At 37.8% G+C, this 18,701-nt stretch overlaps 1 protein-coding gene across 1 annotated transcript; it reads left to right on the top strand.

The window, feature by feature from the left end:
• Positions 1-1,459: 1,459 nt before the first annotated feature.
• On the top strand, positions 1,460-17,467 carry Minar2 (membrane integral NOTCH2 associated receptor 2). The gene is made up of 3 exons (XM_070036010.1): positions 1,460-1,776; positions 11,933-12,157; positions 16,046-17,467. The coding sequence occupies exons 1-3, from the start codon at positions 1,612-1,614 to the stop codon at positions 16,223-16,225; spliced, it is 570 nt and encodes a 189-aa protein (XP_069892111.1). The 5' UTR covers positions 1,460-1,611; the 3' UTR covers positions 16,226-17,467.
• Positions 17,468-18,701: the final 1,234 nt, after the last annotated feature.

Below are 18,701 nucleotides of genomic sequence, written 5' to 3'. Positions count from 1 at the left end.
ACAATAATAACAATAAAATTGTATTTTTTAAGATGCCTATGGAAATCTGAAGGCCCAGTTCATCTACCTCATACTTTGGCTAAGGAAAAGCCGTAATCAAATATATTCAGATGTAACTTACATGTCTCCACTTGCCAATACAGGGAGCCAAAGACAAATTAAAATCTTCTTGAAGATATGTGTTATACTCCAAAGAATATTTTAGGAAAAGCAAGCAGTCAGTAAAATACTTGTTCATATTCTGGCAGCAGCCAGAAAGAATCCAGAAAATACCAAGCACATGCATGTACATTTAGTACATTTGATTCTTGAAACAATTGTGGTTTAATTATTTTGTTCTTCACTTTTATTGTAAAGTATCTATTACTTTCTTCACAAATGTATTTTAAAACCATGCAAAAAAATATTGCTAGTTTGTATCAAAATACTTTTTATTTAAAAAAATCTTAAGTTTACAATTATAAGTAGAATAGATTTTTTTTAAAGATGCCCCCTCATTCTTTTTGTCATAAGTACTCTCCAGTGGCTTGCAGGATTCAAGAATGTCCTGATTGCTGATTCCTGTAAACCATACTGGACTCCTAAAACCTAGTGATACATTACCACATGCAATTCCATTGCTCTCAGAAGAGAAGCCTTCCTGCTAAATCAGAGGAGCTTACAGAGATGGGGAGCCTATGTTTAATATATCTGTTGTTTGCCTTCTCATGAGTGGGAAGTTCTCCTCGTACTCCAGATGGAATTCCAAACTTTCCCAGTGAACGGTGTAAGCTGCTCAGAGTGTCTTAGGAGGATGGAGTGTTCATTACAGTCATTGTCACTTCCTGGCTCGCATGCTGTCCACAGCCATGGCCACACCTCAGCTCTCTCAATTGTAGCTGGGTTCACTTAACAGCAGCAATCATCCAAACCTAGCAGCATTTGTTTTCCTTCGGTTTCAAACATGCCTTGGGAACACCAGACATTATAGATCATATTCTAGAAACAGAGACCAAGGCACCTCTTGTAGCTCCTGAGTCGAGACAATAGTTTTGACTATAAAGGAAATTCTCACAATTTCTCCACTCAGAACAAGCTGAACCTTAGTCTGCTTAGATTTCACATGGCCTCAAGACTCGGGGAGTCAAACCACGAGAAGAAATAGGATGCTACGTATCACATGTAAGACTGTGTGAGCAGGGCGGCAGCTACCTGAGTTCAGCAATATTCAGAAGGAGTGAACCCAGGCAGTGGTCCTCCACAGGTGACTCCATCCCATGCTGCAAGTGATGAGCTATGACACGACAGTCGTGACAGCCTTTACACAGACAGTAGCTCCCATAGCGTGGCTGTTTGCGCCTGCATGGAGAGACGCATCTGACCTTGCAGTCCTGTTCATTTTAATGAGCGTAGCCCCATTTTCCCCATTCGCATATGGTTTCTTTGTGTTGTGTAAATAGGACAGTGTTCTGCTTTTGCTGCTTTGCTCCTGTGCTTTGATCTGTCCTTTTGTGTGCAACTGAGAGACCTGGTTTCAGATGCCAGTTGGAGCATCTTCAGGTTCATTAATAATGGAAGAGTGTGACAGAAGCAGTTTCGCCTGCTTTGTTTCCACCACAGACGAAAGGAGACATGGACCTTTCTGTTTTGCCCAATAACAACCATCCTGACAAATTCCTGCAGCTTGACGTGAAGTCTTTAATGAGAAGCCCGGCCGTTCTGCAGGCGAGCCTCGCGAGATTTCCCAGTGGCAATTATCCTGCTGCACAACACTGGCAAAACCTCGTCTACTCACAGGTAAGATCTGGGGGTATCAATCTGGGGTCGGGGTGGTTGCTGTTTTTCTCTGTGAGATTTCATTACTTATGCCAAAGGAATCTATAGGGAAAAGAATAAACGATAGCTGTTTTTTCTTTGCACATACCTTGCTCTAATTTCATATGTAATGTGTGATTTTTCCCACCCATTCATTCCCTTCCCGTTTCTGGTTTCTCCTCGACTTTATTTTAGATCTATAAACCTTTATTTTACTCCTTTCTTTCATATTTTCCCCCCAAATCTGTTGTTATATTTTCGCATAAGACTTCAGAGAAAGAAACTCTTTTAGGGTAGTCTAAGCATAAAGCCTAGGAGCTCACAATGCAGGGTGTGCCAGCTTCTCAGGCAGTCAGGGGCTTCCGTGAGCCGCAGACCAGCTTCCTTTCCCTTTACACAGTGAAGATTCAGACAGCAGAACAATGAAAGGGATGGTTGAAGAGAAAAACACAACAGATTCTCCATCTTGGAAAGGTGCTGTTATGTTAGAGACATTTATTTGCCACAAGTGTCTGTGTGGACCTAACTTATGAAGCAGACCTTCAAACCTAGAATACCCTTGTTTTCTTTTGCATCTTCCTTCTTTTTTGCTCACCAAAAGGGAACAATAAAATTGCGATGAGTTCCATGGGACAGAATAAACACAATGGTCTGACTGTTACACAGCAAGTGAAAGAGGAATCATCTTTACAGTGTTAAGTCTAATGGGGTTAAGGGTTAGCCAGTTTAGAAACAGGAAAACGCATTTTATTTCAGAACAGATGTGGCTGATCTAAAAAGCCCTGCAAGTCATTATCCTTTGGAGTGGCTCAAATTCCCTGAACAGAAATGTGTGTTCTTTCAAGAACAGTTGCTACTCATGAGTTCTTATGTAAAGTGACTCCTTTGTGGTCCATTTGTGGGCACTGTGGGACATCTAACATGAGATCATTCAAAGGCAAGTACAATCACATGATTAAGTGTTTCCTCCACCTTATAGGGGTTTTAATTTATTTCCATTTTTTGGTGGCCTAATATGACAACTGAGTTTTGTTACCATATTTTTAAAATTGTACAGTCTTTTGTAGTCTTTCAACATTCTGCCTTTCTACTCATATTCATTTTGTTTTTGATTTGTAGCTTGTTTAGTTTAAGCCAAAGATTCTTAATTTTGATGGAATAAAATGATTTGAACTTTATTTTAGAAAGTCTTGGCACCAGTTAGCCTTTGAAGATTTTCAGGAAAAGTTTGTCTATCAGCCCACACATGAAACATAAGCAAAAGCTTTGTTGGCATCATGATTATGTTAAGAATTATATTGTACATACAACTCAAAATAGGAAATTTATTATCTTGGTTAGCCCAATACACAAACCTAATTTAACATTCCACTTAAGTCAATGTACTGATCTTTTGTTTTATCACATTTACTCATGCATGTTATATATTGTTACATATTGAGTCCAGAAAATGTATTAAAATCTTTTATTTTGGCTATACATGGTTTTGTAGTTAATCCTACCTTCTGCTATCTATTTTTATTATTTATAAAATTATTGCTTTTCTTAGCTAATTTTCTAACTGGTTGAATTGATTTTAGTTTCCACTGCAATGTTAAATGGATTTTGTGTGATTTCTGGTGCACACACAAATCAATTACAAAATTAACACATGACAACTTGTTAATTTATCCATTAAAGTCCATTTTAGTTGCAGTCCAAAACCTGCTTTAACTAGGGGTTGAATTCATAGCATTGGACTTTGACTTTGCTTTTTTACTCAAGGCTGGCACTCTACCACATGAGCCATATTACTGCTGGTTAATTGGAGATGAAGGTCTATAAGAATCTGCAAAATTCCTACCCTGACTAGTTTGGAACCACAATCTTCAAATTGCATCCTCCTGACTAGCTAGGATTGCAGCCATGAGGCATCAACATTTGGCTTATACATATTTTTTCTTATCTTAATCAAGAAATATCTAATGCCCAAGTGGCTGGGTTAATTTCACTTAAGCTAGTTCAAGTTTCTATTACAAAGTCTATATTTCCAATTTGCTATCTTAATATTTCCCTTATTTAAAAACTTATTTATAAACCCTTACAGGTACAGGGTCTTATATACTCGTAGGATTTGCTGTATGATTAGTACATATTTGATGAAGGCCAACAGTAAAACTGCAAATGGGATTAAACAAACATTCTTCTTAGTATGTTTGGCTCTGTCCTGGAAACTTTTGACCCTGTATCTTAATTAGTTTAAGAAATTGCTCTATTTCTGTTTGCAAAAACAAAAACAAAAAACTTGCTTTAAATATGTTTTAATAGATTCATACGTTTTTCTATAAACAACTTCGTAATTTGTTTTTTCCCAATTAACAATGTAGATTTCATAAATATTCCAATAGTTCACCATCTTCCTAGTAAAATATCCTTTTCTGGTATAAACTTGTCTTAGCCTGGTATGTATAATTGATACACATTTTAGAACTCTGTGATCTATGATTTTTTTGCCTTTAAGTTTATAATAGAAAGTGGTTTAGAATTTTCTTGACATGAGTACCCTCATGTCAGTTTTATACCACCTTATAAAGTAAGTGGAGAAAAAAATCTTATTTTCACATTTTCTACAATGATTTAAGAAGGATAAAAATATGTTTTGAGAATGACAAAATTGACTGCAAAAATCTTTGGTCTGGTATTTGTGCTTTTGTGTGTGTGTGTGTGTGTGTGTGTGAGAGAGAGAGAGAGAGAGAGAGAGAGAGAGAGAGAGAGAGAGAGAGAGAGAGAGAGAGAGAGAGAGAGAGACTTTAAATTGTTGATTTAATTAGTGAAATTATCATGGGTTTACTTATATTTTCCATTAAAGAATTAAGGCTGCTAATTGTTTTATGTGAGAAATTTCCCAACTGCATTTTTCTTTTTTGGTGCTGGTACTGAGATTTGAACTCATGGCTGTGGGCTCTTGTTTAGCTTTTCTTCTCAAGATTGGCACTCTATCACCTGAGGCATTCCTCCTCTTCCAGCTTTTTTGTTGTTAATTGGAGCTTGGTCTCTCAGATTTTTCTGCCCTGCTGATTTTGAAATTTGATCTTCAGATCTCAACCTCCCCAGTAGCTATTATTACAAATGTGAGCCACCAGTACTCAAGTAAGGAGTTTTTTAACAATACTCAATCAGTTCTTTAATCACTGCTATGTTTCTTTCTTCTTGTGTGTTCCCTTCACATTACTAACTCAGATTATATCTTTCTTATTTTTCCTAGGCAGTGTTAACCGGAGATGTTTTCAAACATTTCTCCTCTCTAAACATTTCTCTTTTTCAAAGAAGTAACATTTAATGTTCTTTTTTCCATTCTATAATTAGGGTTTTTCTTTTAATATTAGCTGTTTCACTCTATGATTTTAAGTCTTAATCTGGATGCTTACTAATTGCTTTTTAAGTTCTTCTTTTATGAAACAAGTATATGTGCCCACAGTAGTCTCTCAAAACACCAGTTCAGCTCTAGCTAACAAATTGTGTGTGTGTGTGCATGCGCATGCATGTGTACCAGTACTAGGACTTGAACTCAAGGCCTCAGGATCTCACTTAGTTTTTTTGCTCATGACTGACATTCTACCTCTTGAGCCATGCCCCTGTCCCAGATTTAAAAAAACAAAAAACAAAAACAAAAAACAAAATTGGTCTACTAGAGACCATTTGTTCTGCCTGGGTTAGCTTCAAATCATGATCCTCAGGCTCAGCTTCCTAAGTAGCTAAGATTACAGGTGTGAGTGAGCCACTGGTATCTAGTTCTAACCAACAATTTTGTAATTACAGAATTTTGTAATTTTGTAATTACAGAAACCACATTCTGGAGGACTGAATATTGGAGTCTTTATTACACACTAGCAGTCTGCAAGGAGCCCATTGTTACAAAGGCCTGCAGGCCCCAAATACATATAACACAGCTAGGAAACAAGCTAGAGAAGAAAGAACAAAAACAATACTAACAAACCAATTCAGCTCCAATGGAGAGCTGAACTGGGACTCAATGATAACTGGAGATGAGCCAGGAGAATGGACACAGGACAAGATCTCAGAGATACACGTGGCATGGCAAAATGGAGGATGGGCTGGTCCAGACCTAAATAGGGTCCGAGCAGGGGGGGTAGGTCCACAGGAAATTCCCCAGTTCCAGGCACTAGACTAACAAATTCAGTAACCTGTTAGACAAGTGCCCACCCCTGCCTCCAGGGATCTGGGAATGCCTGGGAGGCAGTGATCAGCGGGGTGTTTCCCTCCACTAGATTGAAGACAAGATGCCAGACCCTACCATCCATCATGTGGACAATATGGCGCTGGCCAGACCTGACCTTACTTCATTATGTCATTGCTACACAATTGTGGAGATTTCAAGCTCTCACTTTGTGTATTAGAGAGGGTGAGCTAGTCTACACAGCAATGATGACTAATACCCAAAATAAAAAGTGAGCATAAAATCTTATGGACAATTTTGGGCATCAGGCTTAGAAGGCCTGTTTTTTACTTTGGCTTACAAATCACTGTTATAAAATAACTAATCTATCATCAATGTAACTTCAAGAAAGACTGAGAAGGACAGGCATCCTAGGTGTTGAGAAAGAGAAAACAAAATAGGTGAACAAAGCCAGGCACCACAATATCCAGCTCTCACTGTTTCTAATTGCCTTCTATACCTTTTATATTCTTTTACTCTTTTACCCTCCTAGACCTTATGTTTTAGGTATCATTTTCATAAATGGTATGTAATTGAATTTAGCTTTTGTTTTCTTTTCCTTTTGTTTTGTTTGTTTGCTTACCTATCTTTGCGAGGATAAGAGAGGCACAGAAATGGAGGGACAAAGGGTAAACAAATGCTGCAGTGGTACTCACTCAACAGTATGCTAGAAATGAACTATACAACCTGTGCATGAGGATGGGAGGGGAAAAGTGGGAGAGAATGAGGAAAAAAATTAAAAATGTACTCTTTATCTGACTTATGTAACTGTAACCCCTATGTACATCACCTTTGCAATAACAGTTAAAAGAAAAGAATCAGCAAAAAATGTAAAAAAAAAAGTCTGTAATTAATGTGATTATTGATAATCACAGAATATTTTATTTTTCATAGGTATTCCCTCTCTATATATTGTTGTTTCATTTTTCTAGTCTTTAAAAAATTTAACCTATATTATTTCTCTAGTTTAATGTCTCTACCCCCTTGCTGAGGTTATATCTTAAAATTACATAATTAAAAATATCTATTATTACTATCTAGCATTTTAGTTTCTCTTATTTTAAAATTCAGATTTCTTATCATTACCATTTCCATTTACCATGCATTCATCAATTTTTGTATTATTTTGTTTTTCTTATACTTTCCTGTCTTAAATACTTCCATTACCAAATTTTTCTTCCTGAAGTACATTTTAATGGCCTATTACATGCACTTAAAATTTGTTTTTCTAAGACTTAAAGAGAAGCTTCTCTGAAGAAGAAAGAAGGATGGCCAATAGACACATGAAGAAATGTTCAACATCCCTAGCCATAAAAGAAATGCAAATCAAAACAACATTGAGATATCACCTCACTCCAGTTAGAACAGCAAAAATCAAGAACTCTAACAACAACAGATGCTGGAGGGGATGTGGACAGAAAGGAACCTTACTTCATTGTTGGTGGGAATGTAAACTTGTTCAACCACTTTGGAAAGCAGTATGGAGGTTCCTCAAAAGACTTCACATAGATCTCCCCTATGATCCAGCAATCCCACTTTTGGGCATTTACCCAAATGTTTCCAAACAAGACCACACTAAAGCTACCAGCACAACTATGTTTATTGCAGCATTATTTACCATAGCTAAGATATGGAACCAACCCAGATGCCCCTCAGTAGATGAATGGATCAAGAAAATGTGGTATATATACACAATGGAATTCTATGCCTCCATCAGAAAGAATGACATTTCCCCATTTGTTAGGAAATGGAAAGGTTTGGAAAAAATTATATTAAGTGAAGTAAGCCAGGCCCAAAGAAGCATAGGTCCCATGGTTTCCTTTATTTGCAATATATAGTATAGGTATGAGTCAAGCGGAAAAGGTCAGATAATGTGATGTTAGGAAAATGAACCCTTAAATATGTATTTTAATGTTTTCGTTTCTTTCATGCATGTGTTTCTAACGCATTCATAAGATTATTTCTTTGTTGCTTTGTGTGTCCCTCCCCCACAGTGTAACCCCCGCTTTCACTATATTTGATGTCAGTATAACATGTGGAGGAGATGGGGACAAACAAGTCGTTTAAGGATTCAGGTGGACCTGTTGCAACAATGAGAAGTACAAAATGTCATGTCAAAACCAGCTTTACAATGTCGGTGTGGGGGGGAGGGGGGTATAATTGGGTGGGGGGAGGGGGGAGGCAGGGAAGGGAGGTGAAGGGTGAACAAAGGAGGAGGCTGCAATGCTTGGTAAGAAATGTATGCATTATCCTGCCCATGTAATTGTAGCCCCTCTGTACAGTATGTTCTCAAATAAAATAAAATAAAATTAAAAAAATTTTTGTTTTTCTAAATATGCCTTCTATCCATTAAATAATACTATAACATTTAAACTATATACAGAAGAAATGTATAATGTAATAGTTTAGCATAGAAAAGTCTAAGTAAAGCTTTGAGGTGTTAATTTCCTTAAATATATGTTGTAAAATACAATGTGTTTTAAAGGACACCTGATTAAAATAATGGAATTGATGTGCCAGAAAATTTTCTGTTAAAATGTGCCCTAACTATAATGTACAATAGAGTGGAGGAGGGGCTGGGAAGGTGGCTCAGTGGCAGAGCGCTTGCCTTGCATGCCTGAGGCTCTGGGTTCGATTCCTCAGCACCACATAAAGAAAAAAGCCGGAAGTGGCACTGTGGCTCAAGTGGTAGAGCGTTAGCCTTGAGCTGAAGAGCTGAGGGACAGCACCCAGGCCCAGAGTTCAGACCCACGACTGGACCCAAAAAAAAAAAAAAAAAAAGAGTGGAGGATTTGAGTTTTATATGTGGTCTTTATTTGTTTGAAATATGTTAGTAAAATACAAATAAATCCCAACTATAATTCAATATTCAATATTTTTAGCCTGACCTCAAAATGCTAATTTTGTCTATTGAGGATTGAACCCAACATCTTATACTTGCTAAATATATGCCATCATCAAATTCTTTTTTTTATTTGAAATAATTTTTTATTTTTTTTGTGAACATACTGTACAGAGGGGTTACAATTACATGGGCAGGATAATGCGTACATTTCTTATCAAGCATTGCTGCCTCCTCCTTGGTTTACCCTTCACATCCCTTCCCAGCCTCCCCCCTTCCAATCCTTCCCCCCCAATCCTCCCTTCCCTCCCCCCCCACCAACGTTGTAAAGCTCATTTTCGACATGACAACTTGTACTTCTCATTATTGCAAATTCTTTTTAAGAAAATTTTATTAGCTTACAATAATTCAACAAAATAATGAATTTCATCGAATTGTTAGTACAATTTAATAATTCCTTTGACTTGTCTTTTAGACCTAAAATTAACATTCAGAACAAAAATAAATGACATCATGGTCTGGAATAAACTTCAAAACATTCAAGACTATCATCTAGAAACAAGGATTGAAAATTAATATTCCTTTAGAATACTGTCTTCAATTATCTTGCTATCTTTAGTCTTTACAAATCCATATACATCATCATATGTGTATTTGTTTTTTTTTTCCTTGATCCCACAAATTTTATTTCTCTCATTTATTGAATTTTCTTATTTAGGAATTCCAAATAACAGTTTGACATGCAAGTAACCTACAAAGCTAATTTTTCAATTTCAGAAGAATTATCTCTCTTCCAAAGTGATAAAAAAATGACTAGTCTTAAGGGGAAAAAAAACATCAGAATTACGGTCAAACTAATTTCTTATCAAATTGTTTTTGCTTGATTCAGAAATATTACTTATTTTGCCATCAATCATTAAGATAAATGCTGAGTTAAAAAAGCTTTTGTCTTATTGCAGAGTTTGGTATTATGGATTAAAAACTACTTTGAACAAACCAAAAACCTATTAAAGTCAGAAAGAAACTCCACACTGATCTCTATGTATGTGAAGAGCCAGGTATTAAGAAGTTGGAGAAACTCAACACCCAAGTGAATGTGAATGCTTTATTTATATCATTTGTTTTCTTTCCTGCCTGTCATCTCAGAAGGATATAAGATATATAATACTACTTTAAAACTTCTGCTTATGTATTTAATGTGACCTATATATTCCAATAGGTGCTAACAGCATCAGTGTATTATCACAAATACATCTCAAAAGAGTAAAGTTGCTACTGAACTTTCCATTTTGTAGGGCAGTAATATGTAAAATGCATTTATTGAAACAGTACTGTAAAGTGAAGAACTAGAATGCCAGTTTTTTGTAGTAAACTTAAATTATCTAAAATTTAACTCATTTGAGATTTCTTTCCTTGGATGCCCCATGAGAAATAAAGCATCAGACTATTAGCTTTTTCGTTTGTTTCATCTCAAATTACTTGGGATAATAAATACATTTTTAACTTAGATAGGTTCTACCTCCACAGTATTATTGTAGTCCTGGAGGAAGGGAAATCAAAGCCAAGTGAAATGCTGAAGGTCAAGTGAAACAAAGAACAGTAGGCTTTGCATGAATTCTTTTACGTAAACTGCAAATGAGTCCAAGTTTACTCATGCTGTTAAGAATTTGAAATGCTGAGCAACATGCTGGTGGCTCTAGCCTATAATCCTAGCTAATCAGGAGGTGAAGTCAGCCTAGGCAGAAAACTTTTTTTTTTTTGGGGGGGGGGGTCCAGTTGTGGGGCCTGAACTCTGGGCCTGGGCACTGTCCCTCAGCTCTTTAGCTCAAGGCTAGCACTCTACCACTTGAGCCACAGACCACTTCTGGCTTTTTTCTTTTTGCTTATGTGGTGCTGAGGAATCGAACCCAGGGTCTCAGGCATGCAAGGCCAGCACTCTACCACTGAGCCACCAAAACTCTGACAGACCCTGTCTTCAATTAAGCAGCAAAAAATCCAGCCTGGAGGCATGGCTCAAGTGGTAGAGGAAATAACCCTAGCAAGAGTACAGTCCCTGAATTTCAGTCTTAGAGCCAGGATTAAAGAACAAAATTGTAAAAAAGAAGAAGAAGGAGAAGAAGGAAAAGGAGAAGAAGGAGAAGAAGGAAAAGGAGGAGATGGAGGAGGAGGAGGAGGAGGAGGGGGGGGGGAGGAGGAGGAGGAGGAGGAGGAGGAGGAGGAGGAGGAGGAGGAGGAGGAGGAGGAGGAGGAGGAGGAGGAGGAGGAGGAGGAGGAGGTGGAGAAGGAGAAGAATTAGGATGCTGTTCATTCAATTTGTCAAGCATGGGGTGGAACTGACTCTGAGCAGTGGTAGTAATGTTTTGCACCTTAGTCTGGTGGTGGAATCTTGGATTTATTCAGTTCAGTTTGTGGCAATTTACTGAACTATACATTTATTGTATATATCCATCTCTGTACACATGTTATGCTTAAGTAAAAAGTTTCTTAAAAAATCTCTGAATGCCAATATTTGAGTCATCTAATAGGAAATTGTCTCTAGACACATGGAAGAATAAAATGTTAAGTTAGCACAGTTCTCAAAACAGTCTGAAATTGCAGCCAAGAGAACATTTTTAAAAGCCAAAACATATAAAAAATACCTAATCATTATGTTATCAGTTGTGGAGTGCATGGAGAGAAATGAAACCAGTAAATTGCAATGTATAAGAAATTGGGGGGGGAAGGTTTTCTTTAGAATCTTACTAGATGAATTAAAGAGCAGTATTTTCATGTGTACTTGTCAAATAACATTTTAATGACCAAGCTAACAAAATATCACGTACAGCCTTACTTTTCACATTTTAGAGTTGGAATCTACCAACCTTTTCTACCTGGGCCAGCCAGTTTAAGTATCCCCAGTGGTACTCAATCTCCTGAGTGGCTAGGATTACAGATATGAGCCATTAACATCTGATTGTAGATTCATTTTCTAATTCAGTACCATAATCTATTGTGTTTCAAGGCAGAATCAGCAAATTTTCATGTATGGATTGCTAGTATTGCACATTTTTAAGAAGTCTTGTCTCTGCATCTCCTAACAGAGAGAAAATAATTTCACTACACAAAGAATTAAGGGATTCAGCGTGGAGGTCCCACTTATTGCCGATAGCCCTCCCCCATCTATGACTTCAGTCATGAAGAATAACCCACTATATGGTGATATAAGTTTGGAGGAAGCTATGGAAGAAAGAAAAAAGAATCCTTCATGGACCATTCAGGAATATGACAAACGTTCCCTGCATTCAAACCTCTCTGGACATCTGAAGGTATGTTGACTTAAAAAAATCATCTTCTTCAACTGATGAGGAAGATCAGTTGAAAGAAATTGTTGAGATGACAGGCTCTCTTTACTAGATACAAAAATCACCAGATTTTAGAACATTTTTCTTCCTCATACCTTGGAGGATTTGTTGTTGTGGTTTGTTTTGAGTGTTAGCTATTTTAATGTTATTATAGCTGTATAATGTAGAAAGGACAAAAAATGATACAGCATTGAAAAAGCACTTTCTGAAAGGTCAAAGAGTTTTGAAAATTTATTTTCAAAGACTACATGTACTTTCCCCTAGTTTATACTCTTGTAACCAATTTAGGTTCATGACACTTAACACATTTCATTTATTACACTTATTCAAAAATATTTATGAAGTGTTCTGTCTTAAGCATTGTATAAGGAAGTTTTTAACAATGATCATGTATTTCAAGCCCATCCAATAACTTAAGATCGTAAATTGACATTCTGGTCATTTTCCTGTGTCTTAGTAACAAAACAAAACAAAACAAAAACAATGGAGGAAATTATGCAATGAACTCATTCGCCTAGTTTAAGATTTCCTTCTACTTTTTTCTGTTTTAATCCCATGATTACCTAATCCTAGAAAACCTGAAACTACCTGAAAAGCAGAGAAAATGGCTCTCTATTGTCTAAAAAGACTGGATTCCAAACTAGCCTTGGCTTGCCTCCACCTACCTCAGCCAGGAAGCCCGGCCTTTTCCAAATGTACCCTTCATTTTAAAATGTGTATCTGTTACAAATACATAGCTTAAGCACTTGAAGACTTTTTTTTCTTTTGAAGGGGACAATATCTATACACTTTTTAAGAATGCAAATGTACACTTTCCAAAATAGCTTATGGTCCAGCGCCTTTGACATTTTTTAATCTAACAGATTTAGTGTATCTCATCCTTAAGGCAACTCTTTTCAGAGAAGTTTTCTAAACCCAATCTCCCCTAACATCAATAATAATGCCATTTTCCTTCCTTCCTTCCTTCCTTCCTTCCTTCCTTCCTTCCTTCCTTCCTTCCTTCCCTCCCTCCCTCCTTCCTTCCTTCCTTCCTTCCTTCCTTCCCTCCCTCCCTCCTTCCTTCCTTCCTTCCTTCCTTCCTTCCTTCCTTCCTTCCTTCCTTCCTTCCTTCCTTCCTTCCTTCCTTCCTTCTTCCTCCCATCTTGTCTTCCTTCCTTCTTTCTCTTTTTATTTCTTTTGTTCTCTCTTTCTCTCTTACTTTGTTTTTAAACTCATGCTGATTATCAGAGGGGGTTCATATCAGGATTTCTAAATTTGTTAGAAAAAATGTCTTGATTTATTTCATAAATACTCAAATGTTTCTTGTTCTCTTCCCTTAATTTTACTGTTTTTGTGCATGACAATGGTGCAGTACAGATGACTATGTCATCCCAGTGGCAATGAAGAATATATTTTTAAGTTAAACAATTATATTTAGGAAGGCCAAACATAAATTTATGTATGCATTGAATTAATGTAGTCACAAATCTCCCCCCAGCAGATCCTCCATGTGTGCATGGGCTTCCTTCAAGAACAGACCCCACGGGGCTGGGAAGGTGGCTCAGTGGTAGAACACTTGCCTTGCATGCCTGAGGCCCTGGGTTTGTTTCCTCAGCACCACATAAGCAAAAAGAAAAAGCTGAAAGTGGCGCTGTGTCTCAAGTGGTAGAGCACAAGCCTTAAGCTGAAGAGCGGAGGGACAGTGCCCAGGCCCAGAGTTCAGGCCCCACAACTGGACCTAAAAAAAAAAGACCCCATTTCACCAATTTAATAATGCTATTTTTCAACACTAACCTAATTGAGGAAAACTTTTAGAAGCCACACATTCTGTTTGTGTTAGAATTCCACTGCACACTTCATTAATTCAACTTCTTCTACCGCTGCTTCCGTCCTTATTTCATTATTAGCAAACAGAGTGCCTAACTCACTTTCTATAACCTTGATATCACCACATTTTGGGTGCCTTAGGCTATTTCTATGTTTTTTAATTGCTGTAATTTTCTAAGGTGGAAAAGAGAAAGGAAATCCAAAGTTTAATTATCAAAGAAAGAAACAGAATTTAAAACAGGATAGAATCCATTGCTTAAGATATTAGTGGAGAACAAAAAGCACTGAATTTGCAGACAAAATGCAGGCCTCTAGTTCACACACAAAAAAGATGAAAGATAAAGATGTTTGAAACAGCATCCAAATTTGATTGTAATGTTTGAGTATTTTCCAAACTAGGAAGTTCAAAGCCATACCACTTTAACAGGAGAATTGTATTGCCAAATCCACCCCTTGCTTCCTTGTGCATGCACACTCCTTTCCTAGCAGTGCATTCCTAAGTGTGAAGCCAGTTTGGTGACTGGAGAGTCAGCATGAGGGAGAACAGCACACTTCAGCCCTTGTAAGCACCCAGGAGGGAACTAACAAGGCCTGTGATGGCTTTGTGTTGATTCACCTTTCCCTATTAATTTACTTCATGCCTGCCCAATGGTAGGCACAGGTGTTGAATCTGTTGCACTAAAACAACAGGGGATAAGAAGAAATGCTATTTTTATAAGTGGGACTCTGTTCAAAAGGAAATGTACTCATTACCTGACGTATGTAACTATAACCCCTCTGTATGTCACCTTGAAAATAAATTTTTTTTAAAAAGTGGGAACATTAAAATGGGCTGTGATAACTCAGGCCTGTAATCCTATCTATTCAGGAGGCTGAGATATGAGAATCAGTATTCAAAACACTCTTGGAAAATAAGCAGCCCAAACCAAAAGTGGAGTTGTGCCTCAAGTGGTAGAGCATTAGCCTTTAGTGAAAAGGCCAAGCAAGAACATGAGGCCCCTGAGTTCAAGCCCCACTATGGGCATATGCACGCAGGTACACGCACATGCGCGCGCGCACACACACACACACACACACACACACACACACACACACAAGCATGGAGAGTAGAGCTTGTAGGTGACTTATTAGACCAAGAAACATGATATCTAGTTTTCTGCGATCAAAAGAAAAATGAAGCTACAATGAAAGACCTTTTTGGAGAATGGGACCTGGTACTGGGAGGATGTACTAAGGTTTTTGTTTAGGAAGTCAAAATTTGTGCATGACAAGCATGCTATGGGCCTTTTTAAGGGACACTTAATCCTTCCATGGATATCAGCTGCCACATTTGCTGAAAACTTACCAAGCATACTTATCCTGGCTGTGCAGACAGAAGCAAGCCTCTAAATTAATCTAAAGCTAAGAATTTTAATTCTATTTCTATGATGTCCATGCAGGTTTGTTTTGTTTTTGTTTTTGTCAGTAATGGGGATTGAACTCGGGGCCTGGGTGCTGTCCTCAGCTCTTCAGCTCAAGGCTAGCACTCTACCATTTGAGCCACAGTGCCACTTCCGGTTTTCTGATGGTTAATTGGAGATAATAGTCTCACCCACTCTCCTTCCCTGACTGGCTTTGAACCGAGATCCTCAGATATCAGCCTCCTGAGTAGTTAGGATTACAGGTGTGAGCCACTGGCACCTGGCTCCATGCACTATTTATAAGAGCTCATACATTAAAAAAAAAATTGACCAAGAGATGACATAAAGATGAGTTGGTGTTTCTGAGCTTTCCATGAAAGCAATTGAATACAGAAATTGAGCAGGCCTCCTCATGAATTTGAATAAAATTTGTAAATTAACTCCAGGAATATCTGATCAGCAAGGAGGCTGGGGCAGCTTCCCAGGGCTTTCCTTCTTTTATTTGAGATGTGGTGTGGCCCTTAAGCCTCATCCAGGAGGACAGTGTGACTTTAAAGAGATCTTTAGAACCTTGTTCTGCAATCTCAGTCTGTGATCACGATTACTCATGGTTTGATAACATTCTCTATGTAATTTGTTTTTTCAGGAAAACCCTAATGATCTACGGTTTTGGTTGGGAGATATGTACACACCAGGTTTTGACACCTTATTGAAGAAAAAGAAGAAACGTGATAAGCGTTCAAAATTGTGTCACATGGGTCTGATCTTACTTCTTGTAACTTCTGTCTTGGTTACCATAGTGACTATCAGCACATTTTTCACCTAAAGAGACTGTCACAGATAGAACTTCAAAAGCTTTCTGAACATTTGCTTAAAAAAAAACAAAACATGCTCATGCAATGTGGAGTTGTTAATTTTACAGCTTAGTGTGTTGGTCCTGTAGAATGGGAACAGTGTGTGAGATAAGCTGGCTTCTCTGCTTTGCACTGTAAAACCTGTATACAAATTCTAGCCCTTCATTTGTCCTTTTGGAAACAGAAAATTTTCCAAAGTAACACCCACAGAGAAATCACTCTATATAACCTGATAGAGACCAAAGCAGCATCAAGGATTTCAGCCACTATGTGATAATACTCAAATTCACTTTGATAAAGTACTGCTGACCCCTCTCTGTCCCCATCCTCCCAACAAGAGGGAAGTTTGAGTCAGTCATCTTTTTGGCCAACTGCCAGGTAGACAGCTAAAGCTTGTGGTTATATTGCCAGTGGGCTTGGATTTATTTTTTGTTTTCTCTTCCTTTATTTCTATTTAAGTCAAAAAGAAAAGGGAGTAAAGAGGGGACATTATTCAAATCTATTCTTGTTTTTCCAATAATTCTTTATAATGTCCTAAATTTGTGTTGCAATTTTAACAGAACTTAACTTGGGTAGGCCATATGGATGTAATTAATTATACTTAAATCCAATTCTACCCATTAATTCATTCAAATTAGCTAGTATGACTCCCAGTGGCAACCACTTAGTGTATCTCCAGCCATGATCTAGGCAGAGAGGGACTACTGCCAAAAGAATGAGTTTAAATACTAATTGAGATTTATTAACTGTTGGGTCTTCAGCAAGATATTCTCACAGAGAAGGATAACAATGCCCCCTCACCATCAAAGCTGATGCATAGAACTAAACAAGAAACCTACATAAGAACAATGCCTGAGACCTAGTAGTGGTTGTATAGTTAGTGGTGATTGTTATTACTAATTTGTGATAACTAATCGGCAGTGACCCAAGGTCATCATCCATTGCCTACATATACATGGAAACAGATCTAGATATAATGTGTGAAGTCAACACCCTTTCTCCTACAACACCCTTCCTTAAATCTCTCCCTATTCCCTTTTCTGCTCTGAATACCCAATCCTAAGTCATTTGTGTGAATCAGAAGAGGTAATTTCTGCTCTTCTTGTCACAGTAAAGTCTGTGTTTTCCATTGTACTGAAAATTAATTGTGTTGTATATCTCTTAAGATACTTGAAATAAAACACACTAAAGTGTATCTTTACTGGACAACAAAATCATTGTACCAAAAATGTCTTAATTTTCTTTACAGTTCCTAACTTCTAATTCTCGTTTAGTCTGGGTTTCCATTTAATGGAGAACTGAATGACAGGAGTCATACTGAGGGCAGGCCTACCCTCTCTGTGATCACATCTTAGATAAAAGTTGGTATCACTCTATCTTCAAGTTTGCCTCTAAGAGATTCAAAATACATTCTGGTCTCTAACATATACCAATAGCATCATGTAGGCCTTTGCCTACATGACTTGGTAAAGGCACTTAGCAGGAGTAAGCATAGAATTGTAAAGGTTTATACCTATGATCTTAATTCCTCAGAGGTCAGAGATCTGGAGGCTCTTTATGTGTGTGTGTGTTTGTGTGTGTGTGTGTGTGTGTGTGTGTGTGTGTGTGTGTGTGTGTGTACACGCATGTGTGCCAGTGCAGGGACTTGAGCTCAGGGCCTGGGTATTCTCCCTTAGCTTTACACTTTAGGCTGGCATTCTTCTACTTGAGTCAGAGCTCCATTTCTGATTTGTTGGAGATAAGGATCTAATGGATTTTCCTGCCTTAGAATGGACTTGGCTGCCTTAGAAAAATGATCTCAGATCTCAGCTTCCTGAATTTCTAGGACCATAGTCATGAACCACTGGAGCCTTGGCCAGGAGTTTCATGTTTTGAAATGAACCCATACAGAAAAACTCCATTTACAAAAAGACCATTAAGTAGCTAGGCTGGAGGCATGGCTGAAGTACTAGACAAGTAAGCAAGCAAGCAAGCCTAGCAAAGCTGGAGATCCTGAGTTCAAATTCCATTACCACCATAGGTTCAAAGTTTGCTTACCTAAACTCCAAACCTTTCCTACCTTTATCTTTTGTCCTTGTTTCTTTTCTTTTTTTTTTTCTCTCTTTTTTTATTTTAATTTTATTTTATTTTATTTGAGAACATACTGTACAGAGGGGCTACAATTACATGGGCAGGATAATGCATACATTTCTTACCAAGCATTGCAGCCTCCTCCTTTGTTTACCCTTCACCTCCCTTCCCAGCCTCCCCCCTCCCCCCACCCAATTATACCCCCCTCCCCCCCCCCCACACCGACATTGTAAAGCTGGTTTTGACATGACATTTTGTACTTCTCATTGTTGCAACAGGTCCACCTGAATCCTTAAACGACTTGTTTGTCCCCATCTCCTCCACATGTTATACTGACATCAAATATAGTGAAAGCGGGGGTTACACTGTGGGGGAGGG

This window comes from Dipodomys merriami, unplaced genomic scaffold (assembly GCF_024711535.1).
Source record: "Dipodomys merriami isolate MVZ:Mamm:240054 unplaced genomic scaffold, mDipMer1.0.p SCAF_27, whole genome shotgun sequence".
Lineage (NCBI taxonomy): Eukaryota > Metazoa > Chordata > Mammalia > Rodentia > Heteromyidae > Dipodomys > Dipodomys merriami.
The sequence above is the reverse complement of the archived record's forward strand: the minus strand, read 5'-3'. Positions and strand labels throughout refer to the sequence as shown.

What these genes read in the sequence shown, in the direction of transcription:
- Minar2 (XM_070036010.1), top strand. Translation starts at nt 1,612, where the DNA reads ATGGACCTTTCTGTTTTGCCCAATAACAACCATCCTGACAAATTCCTG. An exon ending in AAAACCTCGTCTACTCACAG is followed by an intron (nt 1,777 to 11,932) that starts GTAAGATCTGGG and finishes ATCTCCTAACAG; the next exon opens with AGAGAAAATAATTTCACTAC. An exon ending in ACCTCTCTGGACATCTGAAG is followed by an intron (nt 12,158 to 16,045) that starts GTATGTTGACTT and finishes TTGTTTTTTCAG; the next exon opens with GAAAACCCTAATGATCTACG.